Source organism: Pagrus major, chromosome 8 (assembly GCF_040436345.1).
Source record: "Pagrus major chromosome 8, Pma_NU_1.0".
In the NCBI taxonomy this organism is placed as follows: Eukaryota; Metazoa; Chordata; class Actinopteri; order Spariformes; family Sparidae; genus Pagrus; species Pagrus major.
In genome coordinates, this window is record NC_133222.1 from 28,921,387 (window position 1) to 28,938,679 (window position 17,293).

The 17,293-nt window shown below is 40.0% G+C and overlaps 1 protein-coding gene across 1 annotated transcript in view; it reads left to right on the top strand.

Annotated features, from left to right (window-relative positions):
• ldhd (lactate dehydrogenase D) overlaps positions 1 to 15,904 on the top strand; it is a 66,962-nt gene extending 51,058 nt beyond the window's left edge. The window contains exons 2-11 of the mRNA XM_073472803.1: positions 3,135 to 3,247; positions 3,964 to 4,105; positions 4,744 to 4,885; positions 5,714 to 5,873; positions 5,956 to 6,155; positions 8,378 to 8,506; positions 9,717 to 9,844; positions 10,445 to 10,535; positions 13,193 to 13,304; positions 14,844 to 15,904. Of these exons, the coding sequence (XP_073328904.1) occupies positions 3,135 to 3,247; positions 3,964 to 4,105; positions 4,744 to 4,885; positions 5,714 to 5,873; positions 5,956 to 6,155; positions 8,378 to 8,506; positions 9,717 to 9,844; positions 10,445 to 10,535; positions 13,193 to 13,304; positions 14,844 to 15,024 (1,398 nt within the window). The 3' untranslated portion in view covers positions 15,025 to 15,904. The remainder of the gene's footprint in view (positions 1 to 3,134; positions 3,248 to 3,963; positions 4,106 to 4,743; positions 4,886 to 5,713; positions 5,874 to 5,955; positions 6,156 to 8,377; positions 8,507 to 9,716; positions 9,845 to 10,444; positions 10,536 to 13,192; positions 13,305 to 14,843) is intronic.
• The last annotated feature ends 1,389 nt before the right edge of the window (positions 15,905 to 17,293 follow it).

Consider the following 17,293-nt stretch of genomic DNA (forward strand, 5'->3'; position numbering starts at 1 on the left):
TACCTGCCAATATAACAATATGTGACTTACCTCTGCAGGGCTGCCAAGTTTCAGAAAATGACAAGAGTGAGACTTTAGTGTCATGATGTGTTCGACGTTAAAACAGGCCAAATCGACGTTAAAAAAGGCCAAAAAAAAATTTGGCCTTTTTTAACGTTCGATCGATTTTTTAAGTGCAATTCAGCTACTAGCAGTGTTCATAACAATGGTAGTAGCTGAATAGCATGTAGTACCTTGACTTCCTGAGCTGTCATGCCACCAACAGTGGCTGGGCCATAATATGGTGCAATGCTGGCTGTTGACTGTACTGCCTGTTCTTTGGTACGATGCGCTTTGCTTTTTATATGCCTTGTGACATCTGCCTTTCCTTGATGGGCACAGCTGTTCTCGTGTCTGCATATAGAGCACCAATAGTAGGAGGTGGTTGTGCCTACAGTGATGAAGGGTCATTCTGCTGTCCACTCCCTTTTAAAAGTGCACCTGTAGATGGCTGCTCCACTCTTGGCCTTCCACTTCTTCCCTGTGTCTACTCTCATCTCCACTCTTTTCTCTGCTGGCTCTTCTGTCTCATCCTCTGTCTCTGTGTTCTCAATTTGTATCTCTTCTACATCTTCGTCCTCACTGTCCTCAATCTCTGATCTCTCTTGATCTTCTGTCTCTTCTGTGCCCTCTGCACTCTCATTTTCAGGGGGTGCATAATGGGGGGCTGTCACTGGCACTGTCCAGAATGACAGCAGATCTCTCTGCTGTCTCTTCCTCTTACCTAGCATCTTTCAAAAGATAGCTACATGTTACTGTTTGATTGAATACTGTATTACAGTGGTACTCAAAGTGGATTCCAGGGACTTCTGTGGGTTCCTTTAGGGGGGTCTAATTTGACCCTTACAAGGTCTGTAACTCTGACAGTGTACAAATGGACCCCAATGGGTCCATTGGGTTCCATTTGTACACTGTCAGAAGTTGCGTTTCCATCCACCTTTTCTTATTCGCATTTTCAAAAATTGCGAATAAATACTTGGATGGAAACGCCAGAAATTCGAAAAAAGGCAGTAAATTCGCAAAAAAGTTTTTACGCTTGGAGGGGGTGGATTTGTCAGCGTATCGATAAAAGGAAAATGCGACTTTTTGTTATGGAAACAGGTTTTGCGAATAAATCATGACTAACCCGGATGTGACGTCCCAAAAGTCCTTCACCCAGCGACGTTCCTAAACAAATGGAGAACGACGCGGTCTCCCTCCAGCAAACTCAGACAGCACTCGTAACATTAAAAATCTTCTTTTCCTTCTCCTCTTCAGGAGGGTTTTATAGGCTGTGAACGCTGACAAAATTGTAGCTAATGTTCTCCCAAGAGCCGACAGGTTCACCAGTAAATTGTCCATGATGTTGAGTGTCAACTGTCAGCTGAGTGTCAACTGTTGTCATGGATACATTCACGCTCTCTTATGACGTAATCTCACGGCGCACTCCTCCTCTCCCAATAATCGCAAAACAATAACAAATGGAAATGGGCATAAATTCGCATTTGCTTTTTGCGCATTTTCACAAAATCCGCTCTTAAATTCGAAACATTTGGATGGAAACCCAGTTAGAGTTAAGGATAGACCTTGAAATTTAGAATTTGAGAAGCACTGCTTTCGGGGGGTCTAAATTGATCTTTACAAGTCTGTAACTCTGACACACACACACACACACACACACACACACACACACACATATATTGAGACTAGAGTCTCTTTTTCAAGTGTAAACTGGCCAAGAGAAGAGGCATTTAAATGTTACACAGCTCTGCAACAAATACAGGACAATGATAGACTTATAGCAGCCTTAAAACAGTACATATTAACTAGGAAACTCAAGGAGAAACAGCGAATCAACAGTGAACTAATACAGATAAAAACTAAGAGCAACATTTGTCCTACGTCGACATCAAACTAGTAAAAATATTTAAAAAGTGAACCCATTTTCAATAATTTTGTATGATCAAAATTGGGTAGTTACCTACCGTCCGTCTTTTAGCAAGCAGGAGAACGTCGAGTGGGTTTTAAATGTCGGCGCTGTTGTGTGTGAAAGATAGTTAGAGATGCCAAGACCCGCCTTACGTTGCTTCTGATTGGTTTATATTGCGTGGTGCCTTCCGTGGTTGGTTAGATTTAGGCACAAAGGACTGATGGATTGGTCTGGGATGGTTATTTCGGTCAGTCAATCAGAGTTACTCGAACTACGGCAAACCGCGAGGACCAAAGTTTATTATCATGAAAAAATAAATATAGAGTATTGAATGGGGAAATATAAGCGTGAGAAATGTCAAGTGTGGCGTGTGATGTGAGAATGGGTCAAATTACGTGACTGTCACACTCAAAGCGTGACGCTTGGCAGCTCTGCCTCTGAATGGTGCCATTGAGTTTCTCCACCAAGCCATTTGTCTGCAGGTGATAAGGTGCACAGAAGCTCTGCTGAATCCCCAGGAATTTACACTGTCTGAGATTCACTTTAAATTCAATTTTGAAAATAATTCAGCATTTTCTATATACCTGAGTGAGATATAAATGTTTCTCATATTTTTACCTGTTTTTTTTAACTCTGTACCCTGGTCTGTGCGCAGTCTCTGAGGTGCACCAAATTTGTATACAAATTTGTGAGAGTCAGTTGCACAAGTAACCTCACTTCTATTGGGTTGTACTGAATCTTTTTTTTCTTCAGACTTGCCCGCTCGACCTGGCAGTCTGGTAACTGGGCAACCTGAAGCCAACAAATATTCAAATAAATGTGGATCATAGGCCTTTGGTTTCAAAAAGAAACTGACTGTTTCATTCAATCCAATGTGTTATTGCTTCAATTTGAAATATTGTTTCGTTAAGTAGGCCTTAATGTAAAAAACTCAATGGCAAATTTGGGTGACCTGACTTACTTACCCACTTGCGAATGTCAGCCTCCATTCCAGGCCAGTAATACCGACTGATTACTGCATGGTGGGTTTTTTCAACTCCACAGTGGGAGCCTATCATATCAAGGCCATTTTTAAGTGTACTGTTCAATGAAAGTCTCCAATGTTATATATTACCTGTTCCACCCACTCTCTTGTGATGACTCACTCTCCTTCACTGTGTGTTATCATTTGTGTGTGTGTGCATAGAGTGCTGCTCTGGACAGTGTCCTCTCTGCGCTCAGGTCTATATGTGGTGAGGATGGCGTCTCATCGGGTGAAACTGTTAGAGAGCAACATGGCAAAGATGAGTCTGTACACAGGTCAGTCTCTCTCACTCTGTCACACACATCATAATACATTGTAATAGTGTTTTCAATACTATACAAAAGTAAAAAAATAATTATTGTTTTTCCTTGAATAATACAGTAACAGGTTGTGTACTCAAAATGAGTATACTGGGCTGTAAGTCCAATATTCACTATGTTCACCAGATATGCACTTCTAAAAGTCACCTGTTTAGTGCTGAACAAGTAGTGTCCATTGGATTTGAGTCTTTTTTCCTCATCTTCTCTCTTGGACCTGTACCAGTACCAGTAGTGTACTGTGTTGCCTGGAGGTTGGTAATTCCTCTGTAAATGCACATGATTATAAATAAGATGTTTTCCTACAGGGCTGCTCACATTTCCTTCGTCACCGTGTCATTACTTCAAATCCTTACTCCAACTATTAAAAAATGAACATAGAAACAAAACCAGAGGGATCACTGGCCTGGTTGCCAAAGGCCACAACCTCAGTATTTTCAACAGTGTGGACAGGGTGGAGTCAGTTAGTGTAAAATGAGAAAAAAAATTGTCATGCATATAGTCTAATTAGTATAATGATTTATTTTTATTCCATGTTTGATTGACAGAGTGAGAAATCAATGCGTAAGAGTTGCCAGCTCTGTTTTCCTATTCTGCAAATTCTACAAGGGGTGATAACAAAAGGTGTTGTTGAGTGGAGAACAGTGAGTGAGTGTTGCATTGTTGCTGTTCAGATGTTGTCCCCCAGATGTGGTGGTGTTTCCTCATTGTGTGGAGGAGGTCAGCGCCCTGGCTAAGGTCTGCCACAATCACGGCCTACCCATCATCCCCTTTGGCACTGGAACTGGTCTGGAGGGAGGAGTCGGTGCAGTGAAGGTGTGTGTAGGTGTGTGTGTGTCTTAGTAAGTATAAGTAAGTATGCATTGACACTTTGGAAATAGGAGCAGTAATAAAAGTAATAGATTGTAAAGTATTGTGTGTCAGAGGCTTGAGGTCACATCATTTAATGATGCTTTTGCTGAATCAAACAAAATTTGAAATGATTAGTTGTTTGGTCGACAAAATGTCAGAAAAAATGCTGAAAAATGTCAATCATTGTAATCCCAACCAGGATAACATCCTCATATGTCTTGTTTTGTCCACAACCCAAAGACATTCAGCTTACTATCAAGGAAGAGGAAAGAAACCAGAAAATATTCACAGTTAAGAAGCTGGATTCAGAGAATATTACTTGTTTTTTTCTTGAAAATTGAAAATTGAAAATTATTCAAAATGATTAACAAAGTAGTTGTCGATTAATTCAATCATTGGCAACTAATCAATAAATCATTGCAGCACTTTATTAAACAGATTAAAAAAGGATTTGAATTTAGTAGATGTTTAGTATTTTTTCTCAGCTGTTATTTTGGGACTAGTGATTTTCTGTTGCCGCTGGCTAAAACTTCTTTGAGGGTCCCATAAATGCCTCTATGCAGGAGAAACCCCGTCTACATGTTTCTTTCTCCTGCCCTTAGGGTGGTGTGTGCTTCAGCCTGAGGAACATGGACCAGGTTCTGGATCTCCACCAGGAGGACTTTGATGTGACGGTGGAGCCTGGTGTGACTCGGAAGGCTCTCAATGCCTACTTACGAGAGACCGGCCTATGGTTTCCTGTTGGTCAGTCACACTGTTGCTTAGTTTTCACTGTATTATCCGGTAGCTCAATGATCACAATGTCAGCCTGAAGGAATGAATGAAGTGAAAAGAAATAGTTTAATTATGTTTTGTGTGGGATATCATTTTCTTCACCCTTGTGTCCTGGGTGTGGTCCTCTGACTCTAGCTGTGTGTGTGTGTGTGTGTGTGTGTGTGTGTGTGTGTGCGTGTGTGTGTGTGTGTTGCTGCAGCATTTCAGCTGGCCTGGTCAGTCATGTATGCCAGAAGCATCAATCCAGCATGTGGAAATCTTTCACTTTTCTATTTCCCTGTTGGTCAGTCACATAAAAAGCCTTTTACAAGATAAATCTTTTCCATTCAGCCATCCACCAGGGATGTATGTGAAACAATCTAAATCACCTTCACCAAGAATATGTTTTCATCTTCTGTGGAAATAAGGACAGTAATGTTTTCCACTGCGTTGCCTGGCTGAGTATGGCATATATCAGTTAGGTGATACTGGGGCAAATAATTTTACTCACCGTTGTTCTGTTGTGGGTGACATGGACAAGTGTTTTTGAAGTTTTAACATTAAAGTTGTTCAAATTCATACATCCATCAGGTGATATTTCATAAGAAATCTTAACCTCCCCAAAGTGATTTTCAGCTAAAATGATTAGATTAAATGATTAAAAAATAGATAAATAACAACACAGGATGAATTACATTTTTTTAATCAGTTGTGAATTTTAGGTCAAGCACTGTCTCCAAGACTGGATTATAGTAGATTAACATTCTATTATTCTATTTCCCTTAAGAAAACACTAGTGATGTTCTTTAATCATCCCAGATCCTGGTGCTGATGCCTCTCTGTGTGGCATGGCTGCCACCAGTGCGTCTGGTACCAATGCAGTGCGTTATGGAACTATGAGGGAAAATGTTTTAAACCTGGAGGTGGTGTTGGCTGATGGGACCATCGTACATACGGCTGGGAAGGGCCGACGTCCCAGGTACACATTAGCTGTTCTCACCCACAAATATAGTGAAGCCTGAATGCTCTGACCTTTCTTCTCTGACTTTATCAATCTTTAGGAAGACATCAGCAGGCTACAACCTGACTAACCTGTTTGTGGGGTCAGAGGGCACGCTGGGGATCATCACCAAGACTACATTGCGCCTGTATGGCATCCCAGAGGCCATGGTGTCAGCTGTGTGCTCTTTCCCCTCGGTCCAGGCTGCGGTGGACAGCACAGTGCAGGTTCTACAAGCGGGAGTACCTATCGCTCGCATTGGTAAGGAGATTATACCTTATATCTATCCTGTAGATCACTGCACCGTTCCCATACAACAGTCAATATTTTTCATGTATTTTATGAACAAGGTGTCAGCTGTCAGGTTGCTAACAAATGACACTACACCATATGCAGAGGCATCAGGAAGTGGTTGATTAGCAGTAACAGTAACACAACAAAGACAGCTTCAATAGTGCAACAAAGGAGAGAGGATCAGAAAACACTGCATCTGTCCAGTATACTGCACTTGCAGTATTTGCAAGTAGTTGAGTGCCTTTACTGCAAGCTTGTGGACCTTTTCCAGAGCACACTGGATCACGCTTGGTCACACAAATACATAAAAAGTCAAAATATCACAAAAAGGTGACAAAATGAAATGGAAACTTACCTGGTGAATAAATCATGACATACGTGACAAATGGGATTTAATTCAGTCAATCTATTTTTATTTGTATAGTGCAATTCACAACAAGTCATCTCATGACACTTTCCAAATTGAGCAGGTCTAGCTCACACTCCTTGATTAATTTATTTACAGAGACCCAATATTTCCCGCATGAGCGAGCACTTGTGGCGAGAAAAAACTGCCTTTTAACATTTCACATGTTGAGTGATAACTATCTGTGGTGAGGTCCTTTTTATTTCTGTTGATTATTGTCAGCTGTAAAACTAGTTTATTAGCGGCAGTAGCTGGACTGGTGTTGGGCAGTAGACCACAGTGAATTGTTGGAGACACTTTTGGTTAACTGAACTGTGTGTCGGCATTTTGCAGAAATAAGAAATGTCTGGTATCTGATGTGTGTTTTCCTCCTGGGCCGAAGTTGTTTAACCCCTTGACTTTAACCAGCAGTAATTAGACAGCTCATGGGAGACTTGAGCTTGGTCTTGAGAGGCTGCAGCCTTTATTTATTGAACTGTGGCCTTTACTGTACATTTATGTTACTACTCAAATGCAAACTAACTGCCACTCTGCCGTACAATGTCACACACTCGTCGCCCGCTCACGCTCTACCACTCAGGATTTACGTGTTGCGTCGTGTTAAGTTACTGCTGGTGAAAACCCAACATGTCCTGATTTTGCTGCTTCATAATAAAAGCTTTTAAATAACTAAATAGAGGGCTTCTGTTGTGAAGAATTGATAGGAAATTAAACGTGTGACCTCCATTGTCAGGTGTTTATGTTCTGTAATGTTGAATGCCGACTGGAGCTGGAGGGGAAATGTACTTGATGAAAGTAATGGAGAGGGGAGAGGGGAAAAGAAGAGGGCGAACCTGAGTCTCTGGTGAGGGCTGAGTTTAGTGAGAGGTTGACCTAAATTGCCAATTAATTGTAATTAATTTACCTCTACTGACTTTTTCTGTCCTCTTTTTATTTTTTATCACACACTGAAAATAAGTGATTAATGAGGGACAAGATCAGATTTGATGTCTTTGTCCTCCAGCATATTTAGGTTGACACATATCAAAAATAACTGATGTTAGAATTTCCTTTGAGTTCAGACCCCCAGTCCACTACCTACGATTGTCCTCAGCATGTTCACAGAAGGTAGTATAGTGTAATAAAAGCTCTTATTGGGATGGTTGGATTTGATTGATCCATAAAGACAGTGCAGTACAAAGAGAATTTGAACAGTGATCTATCTTTTGAGCTAGAGTTGTATATGCTCAAAGAGGAAGATGTCCCTTTGATAATCCGCCTCTCTCCTCACAGTATGTGGCCACGACTGAAGATGGAATTAAATACAAATGAACTGAATCTCCAGGCTACTCAGACTAGTCTGGCCCACATATGAAGCACAACACTGGAGGGGATCTAAATGTGTGTGTGAAGTGTTAGCCGTGGTAATGTAATCCTGTAGCCAGAAGCTGACGTCATCAGGCTGAATGAAAGATAAAACAGCCTTAGAGAGAAGGAGGAAAGATCAGTGGGGTTTGTGGAGAACAGCCTTTTAAGACAAAACAAGGCAGAGATGAAACTTTATTGATCCCTGAGAGAAAATGGGTTCCTGCAGTGGGGGGATAATAGAAAACAGGAGGAAGGAATGTATCATAAAATTAGCTGTGAAAGTCGAATCGATATCACGTTTTGGCAGCTATTTATGTGACCACAAAGTAAAAGTCACAAGAATGACCTATTTATCTACCACTATCTGCATCACAGTGACATTTGTCTCTTTGTTCTGTGTGTGTGTTCTGACTGTGTGTGTTTGTGCGTCATCCAGAGTTTCTGGATGAAGTGATGATTGATGCGTGCAACAGGTTCAGCTCTCTGTCCTACCCTGTGACCCCGACCCTCTTCCTGGAGTTCCACGGCTCTGAGCGAAGCCTCGAGGAACAGGTCAACACAACAGGTGTACAAACATAACAGATTTCTAACAACTTAAGTCACATACTATTATTGTTGTTCGATAAAAACCTAAAATGTGTGTTTTGTCACAGAATTATTAAATATTCTAGGTGAAATCTTGCCGATTAAAAGGGCAAATGTCAGAATTTTGGTTCAAAACATTCAGAACTAACATTATCAGCAGTGTGAAGAAACAACAGTAGTGACGTTACGTCAAAGACATGTATGTACTGTGTTGCAGAGATGTCTAATGAAGTTAGCATGCTAAGCAGCTAGCCCCAGCCCGTCCTGTCTCATAATACCACTTTGTACCTCAGGAGGCGATAGTCTGATATACCTTGCAGTTTAAGCTGGGAGATGTATATGAGTGGCAAGTTTGCTACTTATTCTAATAAGTAAACAAAAGAAATTCACAAACTGTGAAGATAGAAAGCATCACTGTACACCTTCTGAAATCAAATTTCTTGCTTTTACCGAACTAAGAGGAGCTTAATTGCCTTGTTAACTCATCATAAAACACACTTCATTTAAACTCAACACAAACAAAATAAACCTCGCTAAAACAGTCTTGGTTTGTCTTTCCACAGTCATCTCTGGTTTGGTCGAAATAAATCCTCAATTGACAGAGTAAGATGTTAAAATATTTCATCCTACCTCATCAGACAACACCCAAAGGCCATTAAACTTGTTTTAAAAAGTCTTAATCAATAATATTCTGAATTGGATGCATAGTTTTTTTGGAGCTGATAACAGAAGTCACTAAAGAGTGAGATATCTCACGTCTTTCTGATCTCTGATGAGTTGCACATGACCAGTATCGATCAGGCAGCTCAGACCAAACGGAAGCCACAATCAGCTGCTCAAGCAGTGCTTGATCGAGATGGATGGAAAGCTATTAACAAGCCAGCAGCCTTAACTTCAACACACGTCATAGCACCTGATAAAGAGAGGAAATAAGCTCGAGCTCAGCCGGTGGTAATAAATACCCCTGACTACTGCAGCGTTAATTACCCTGGGACTAAATTCTAATAATTTATATTCACATTGCACACAAAAGCCAGACATTAGCGTGTGTACGTTGGTTTTTTGGCGAGTGTGAAAGGGGTATTAGTAACCAACTAACACCAACTAAACCAGACGCAGTGAAAGGTAGAATGAGCCCAAACATTCAGGCTGTCGCATAAAACAATGTTTTCCGGTGTGTGTTTCTACAGAGGACATCACTCAGAGTAACGGTGGGTCAGATTTTCAGTGGGCTCGAGATGCAGAAACACGCAACAGCTTGTGGAAAGCTCGTCATGATGCCTGGTATGCTGCTCTGGCTCTCAGGCCTGGCTGCAAGGTAAGCAAACTCATCTGTCACTTGACCTGTGCTGAAACAAACAAGCTACATTTAGCACGAAAAATACCCCATGATTACAAGACCAGGTCGCTGCTGACCCCCATAATATTAGCTGCTAGCTATATCGATGTGCTTTTCTGTTGCCCCTTGCTTGATGTGAGAAAACACTTACTACACTTTTTTATTGACCTGAACACCACAGATTGACGATGGTAACAGTTTAAGAGGATCCTTGGGTCATAGAGAAGTAATATTGTTCATTAGAACCATTCCACAGGGATAAAACAATGTTCAGCTGGCAGTATCATCTTGTTTTATCACTTACCACAGTATTACTCTGCTCTGTGACTGCTGTGTGGAAAACTCAATGCCATTAGAGCTCCAAGTGTAAGGTTACAGGATGCCCCTTAAATGTGTTGCCTCGTAATGGTGAACAACAGGCTAATTAATTACTCCTCCTACACTCACACCACCGTAACCATTATGAGGCTGTTTTATGTCTCACTTTATTAAAGTTTTAAATCCTAGTGATTACGAGAGACTACTTGATGTAATTCCAATGTTGTGACCTCTTCTTGTGTTTGTGTATTTGTCCCACAGGCCTACGCTACAGATGTGTGTGTCCCTCTGTCTCGACTGCCTCAAATCATAGTGGAGACAAAGGAGGACCTTATAGAGAACAGGCTCACAGGTGATACTGCAAGAATAATATGAAGCAGATCTGAGTATTACATTTTACACAAAATAAAAATTCAGTCATCATCTCCTCACCCTCATGACGATGGAAAGTCTGGTGAAGTTGCGTAGTCCACAAACATTTCTGCTTCACAGCAAAACAGTGTTGCAACATTCTCCCAAACAACTAGATAGAAACAGCTGGGGACTTGTTTTAAACAACAAACAACAAAAAAAACATAAAATGGCTCCATACAGCTCTCCTGGTGTCTCTGGAAGCACCGAGATCTCAAGTTCCTTGAAGAGAGATGTTATTTACATCCTCAACGTGCAGTCAAGCTCGTTCACCCACTTCAGACAGGGCACACGCTTACGCTTGTGATTAACGTCTTTTTAAATCTATTTGGGATCTCTGTGTTTCTTGTTTAACGTTGGATTGTGCAGCCATTTTATGTTTTTTAAGTCCCCAGGTACTTAAGTTGTTTAGAAAAATGTTAAGAAAAACAATGTTTTGCTGTGAAGCTCCAGAAATATTTAGTGGACTACAAAACTTGATCCGACGTTCCATCAGCATGAGGGTGATAACGACTCAGTTCTCATTTTGTGGGGAACTTTTCGTTTAATAATTTGAATAATGGTTGACATGAGAGTATAAAGCTTGGAGATGAATTATTGGTATCCCGTGATTGTATCATCATGTTTACAATCAGAGCATTCACACTAAGTGTAGAAAATGAGAACGACTGACAGGACGCCTCAGAGATACATTATAATCTTATGACTGTTTGTATTTAAAGATGCAATATCTAATCTTATTGACCGTTTCTGCATTCCATTAAATGTGGACATGACAAACTTCTGTTGGTATGGTCAGCATTTAAAAGTTTAGGCTAGAGGCCAAAACATCAACATCCACATTTTTTCCACCATAATTCATTCTTAACACTTACCCATTTTTAATTAGCACAATGGACAAGATGTAGAGGGTCTGATATGTTACAAATAATCATATTTTCCAAGCATAAATGTGATTAAGGAGAAAATACTGACTCACTGCGGAAAAAATTGCACCCTGATGCAAAAAATACTTCACGCTTACGTATGTGGCACGGGCAGAACAACACTGTATATGAAGCCAGCAGGTGAACTGGCAGCCTTATGACTACAGCAAAGTAAATGATATCTAGTCATTCCTCTATAGGGAAACAATTCTATCATATATCACATCTTGTAGAGAATTTGTACTTTGTTAGTAAGAACACTTAAATTAAATAAAAACATACTACTTTGTGTACATGTTGGATTGTGGCATGCAAGGTTTGTATTTGTATCTGTGAATAGATGCAAAATGAATTTATTTGGCACTTATCCAGTCCAGTCAGTATTAAAAGTATTGCTATTATTCATTCAGCAAGATTAGATAATTCAGTTTCCTGAGAAAGGAAATTTTTTTAATTTTTAAAGTCTTAAATATTTTCTTTTTCCTGCTGTAGACAGTGGTGTTAGTTATGAAATGTTTTTGTATCTGTGGCAGGCTGTCAGTAGACATTATTTATTAACTAAAAGTGTGAGTGTTGTGACAGTGTATTGTGCTGCAGGACGCAGTTGAACCCTTTTTTTGTGGGGTTTCAGTCAGCATCATCAGACCTGCAGCAAACACTGTCGCTCCCATCATACTTTCATACTTTGCCCTGTATGACCATGGTATTACATTGTGTTTAATGTGACAGTGACCTCTATCATTAAGGATTTCTGTATGTCTGACTTCAATTTTTAACATTTTACTAAGATTGAATTGTATTCAGTGTGAGATTAAAAATTCTTAAAGAAGTCTTGCATTTAACCCTGCAGAAACCCTGAAATAATGGTTGTAATAGATCTGAATAAACCAGCATTGTATTCAAAGAGTATTCAATTGAGCCCCTAAAATATGAATAGGCTCCACACCTTAAAAAATGCAGCATTTTAATTCAACTCTAAGTTTTAAGTTTGAAGGGAGCCCAATTATCATTAGTTGAACCACAGCAACTGTGAGACAGTAATGGGATAATAGTCTAAGGGCCTGCATACAGGAGCACGAGCAGAGAAGAGCTGTTAAGTCATTAGGCTGAGCAATAATATCCACCAAAACATTAGTCACTAGAATGCTTTGTTTCCACACAGCTCAGTGTGCGTATGGAAGTCAACCAACCAGATTTTGGGCCAATGTGCTGTGTGCCACAGGAAGTGAGCGTAAACAAATTAGGTAACTAATTGATGAATGTGATACAGCTCTGTTTCCACCTTTATTTGTTGTGAGTGATAATGTTTGCAAAATTAGCTTCTCTGATATTAGTGGGGGCATTTCTATCTCTCCGTAAAGACATGCATTTTCATGCATTAAACACTCGGGGGCGTACATCCTTCATTACAGACACAAAAACAAGACTGTGTGGGAATGAGGCGCAAGCTACTGATCACACCAAACCAAGTGAGGCAGCAAAACCCAGAAAATGTAATAGACGGTGTGTTTTATAGCTGGTAAAATCAACTTTTTAATCACCAAAGACAAATGTGTTGTTCTTCTTTTACAAGTAACATAGTGTCACTATAAAGTGGATCATAAGGAAATAAAAAAAAAAGGTAAAAAAGTAAAAAATTAATGGGTGTGAATGCCATCTGTTGCATTTTCAGGTCCCATAGCGGGTCATGTGGGTGATGGTAACTTCCACTGCCTGATGGTGGTGGACCCCAGTGACCCAGAGGAGCAGCACCGGGTCCACCTGTTCACTGAGAGACTGGCCAGGTAAAGAGTCTCTGAACCTCTGACACTCGTCACTTTGTCACAAATCCTCCAACAGACAGGACCTTTCTCCATTTACTGTGCAGTCGTAGTAGTTACCGCTGATATAGAATTAGACCTTGCAGGAAACATTTGGTGAGAGGTCCAGGTTTTCATCTACTGAATTAAATTTTTTATACCAGCATCAGTGTCTCTCAGAGTGTCTCTCTATCATTACAATGATATCTGTTTTTAAGGATTTTTGAAGGACATTTGTTTTGAGCTTCAGTGAACGTTCTGCCCTGAAGCCAGCCAGGCCTCACTGCTCCCTGTTAGAGAAGATACCAAAGAAAAGTTGCTGTCATTTACTCTTCAACTCCTTTCTCTTCTCCCTAATCCTCCCCACACTTTGCCTAATCCTTTTCACTCTGTTAGCCTACCTGCAGACTAATTCACCTCCCCTTTGGCATCACACTCTCACCCATCTCTCTCAGCTTATATCGATTTCAGAGGACTTATCTTTAAGTATTGGGTTCTGAAAAGGCTTTCAGATAGTGTGTTTTTCGTCTGTAAGTGGTGAATTTTGCTAAATGCCAACATGAGCTTCTCAAAATATGTTTTGAAAACCTGTAAAACCACTGGCTGCATCAGGGTCAGTTGTAGACCCCGATGTGTTTTGGCACAGAGGTTTACATGAAGAAAGCCATAGACACCGATAACAATAACAATGGTTAATAGATTTGAGTGCATCCTGTGGATGCTTGGTGTACCATTAGCGGAGGGTAAGCATTCCACATATTCTTGTTCCTTTTCAAAAACTGGTGCCTACATTACCCACCATGCAACTTAGAACCTGACTCACATCACTGAAGGTAATTTATCAGATCACCTGCAGCTTCTTCTGGTGCCACAAAAGGATTTACACACCTTTTTTTCCCCCCACAAATGCAGTTGTACTCAACAAAACCTTTAAACACACTTTAATGTGCGTTGGTGAAGTGACCCTTTGACTGAAATCTCCCTACACTGCATGATCTTTCATGTACATCATGTAGCACTGTGTTCACCTGCTACCTTAGCCGACCTTTAAAAGTAGAGTTTCTTCAAAAAAAGGACGAAGGCATTCTTTGACTGCAGTAGCTGTACCTTTTAGTTCAGGCTGAATTGGTACCAAAGTGTACCTGTCAGGAGCTACTGTATATTGCACTTTGCCATGCATCATAAGGTCCTTAAGAGGGACCATTATGGACCTTTTATGGTACCATTTGTGTATAAATGTATACTCAGCCTGTTCATCTGTTTTTGAGTGTGTGAGTGGAGTGTGTCATGTGTGCAGCAGCAGCAGCAGCACCTCAAATTGTCTGACTGAACAGGTCATAGACAAACGAAGATAGTTGTGTTAAACTATAATGTGAAATATTTACAATTAAATCAGCTTAAAATTGTTCAAATCAGGTCAAGTTACAGTTCATTGTACATGTTTTTAATATTAGTAGTTTCAGCCTTCGCTAAGTTTTATCAAAATGACATTAATAACCTCTTTGTGGCCTGTGTTCCCTCCAGGCGAGCCCTGGCCATGGACGGTACATGTACAGGGGAGCACGGAGTGGGCTTAGGGAAGAGAGCGCTGCTGTGTGAGGAGGTGGGACACACGGCTATCCACGTCATGCACGGTCTCAAGGACGCCCTCGACCCAAAGAACCTGATGAATCCTGGGAAAGTTCTGCAGCCTAGAGAACCATGAACAGTATTTCAGTCTGAATGACAGTTACTAAACACAGAGAATCTCATCGTCATGTTCATGGCTTTAGAGACTGGTGTCAGAATGAAATTATGTCTTTTAGAGCTTATTGCACATGGAGTGTTTGAGCTCTAGCTGGGGTCAGTCAGAAGTGAAAACTAAGAGGATATCAACAGGAAGAAAATCACAAATACTGTATTTTGAATGGATTGTAGAGACATTTCTGTCTGTCTTTGAATTTTTGATGCTAACATTGTATGTATGTACCTATAAAGGTTGCTTTGCCTGGTTGACCTGCTAACAAAATCCAAAGCCAACATGATAACTGAACAGTAACGAAATCCTTTGCCGTTACCAGTTTTTGCACATTTTAATGAAAAGTATTGTTTTGGAAACTGAATATTGTGTTGGATCTGAATCAGTTTTTTATCTCTTCACTTTATTTCTGCAATTTTTGATAATTGATTATTTGATATCAAGTAAGTGTAAATTTGTCCATCTTTTGCAACTTTACCCTCTTTTATATGATAGTGAAGGGGATGTTTGGGGGGGCTTGAAAAGATAAAGTTTTTTTTGTTTTTTTTTTACATGAAAACAATTTAAAGATTAATTAAAAATAAAAAATAATCACTAGCTGCTGCCTTGGTGTGTAAATGTTACATTGTGTGACACATTATATAGTATATAATGAGATGTAAAACTGCCTAATACCCCCATAAAATGGACAAGGCAACAGCAGTCATGACATACTGTTTGTTGATGTTCAAGATGTAGTTTGGTTGTAACTCAGGACTATAGCAGCTGACATCAGAGGAAAGCTGCACTACATGATGTGGAGATTGTGACTTCCCAGTTGGAAAAATAAAGGAAATTGCTGGATGGATGTGAGTCATCGTTCATTTTTCTTTTGCAAGAACAACCGAGTTTCAGAGTGATTGTTCTGTCCAGGTCCATGAGACCACGATGTGGCAGCTTATTAGACTGCACCAAAGACATTCCACTTGTCATTCAGGTTGTATCTTAATAACGACCTGACCCAGCCCTCCTGTTACACTGAAGAAGTAATACTCTGCTCCCCCACAGAGTGTCAGCAGAGCATCCCGTCAGCTCAGCGGACAGACTGTGGACAAATATCAGAGTCTTAATCAGGTGAAATAGGAAGATTTTTTGTGTCTGCTTCGTTAGACCTGTAAACGCTGTTGTCACAACTTTCAGTCATCCACCAAACTGATCCAGCACGTGTGTGTCAATTCAAAAAGGTTTTGAGTTAAATGCATACTATCTACAGTGATTGGATTGAGTAACATTACATTATAGGACAATGGTGTATGGGTTTCAGTGAAATCAGTGGATGATATGGTGTAGCTTATAAATCCTTTAAAAAAAAAAAATTAAATTGCTATTACATTGTAAAGTCTCCTGTGTTTTTTTGTTCCACTCTCTTATTTCTGCATTAATCGTTGTTTTGTATGGATGTCTTAAAGGTTGTGAAGACAGATTTACAAGTCTCAGTTTATGTCATCTGTCTGCATGTATGTTATGCATCTGCTACTGCTACAGAGGACACTGAGGTCATGTCCTGTGAGTATGGAGGGTTTGGCATGAAGTCCAGGTTAGATTTGACAGTTATACACAGATACCACTGATAGTTGTAGACTCACATTTAGACTAAAAATGTTTCCTGTTCTGCTTAAATTAAAAGTTATCTCCACCAGAATGACAAGAAGGCTCTGAAACAATATTAGACCACAATGTAGGGAGATTAAATTAACAGAATAATTACAGTTAAATAAATACATAAAATGTGAACGTTTGTGATTGTTCTTTTGAATACTCAGTCAATTATACAGAGTTTTATTGGTCACTAATCAAAATTTAAAAAAAGGGTTTATAAACTGCAACCAAGAAAACTTAAAACCTGGTTTAATGAATGTAAATGATCTATTAATGTGCTACAGGTCAGTTAGAAACAACAGCATCTTCCTGGTTTAACAGGTTGTGAAAATCTCTCTGGTGGTGTTATTCTTTCTGTTTGGTTATAATGCAGTTATAAATATTGTTAGCCATTAATCATCAAGCGTGGCTTCTTGCTCTCTTATAAGTGGACACATCAGCATTTATAAATGTTAATATTTTTTTAATTATTGAACTTTGTTCCTGATTCTCCACAGGTTTCTCTGGATGTGTCCTGATGTACGGTGAAGGAAGATGTATTAAACCTGGCCAGTTGTTCTGCTTATTAATGTCTTATAGTGGCTCCACAAAGCATTTG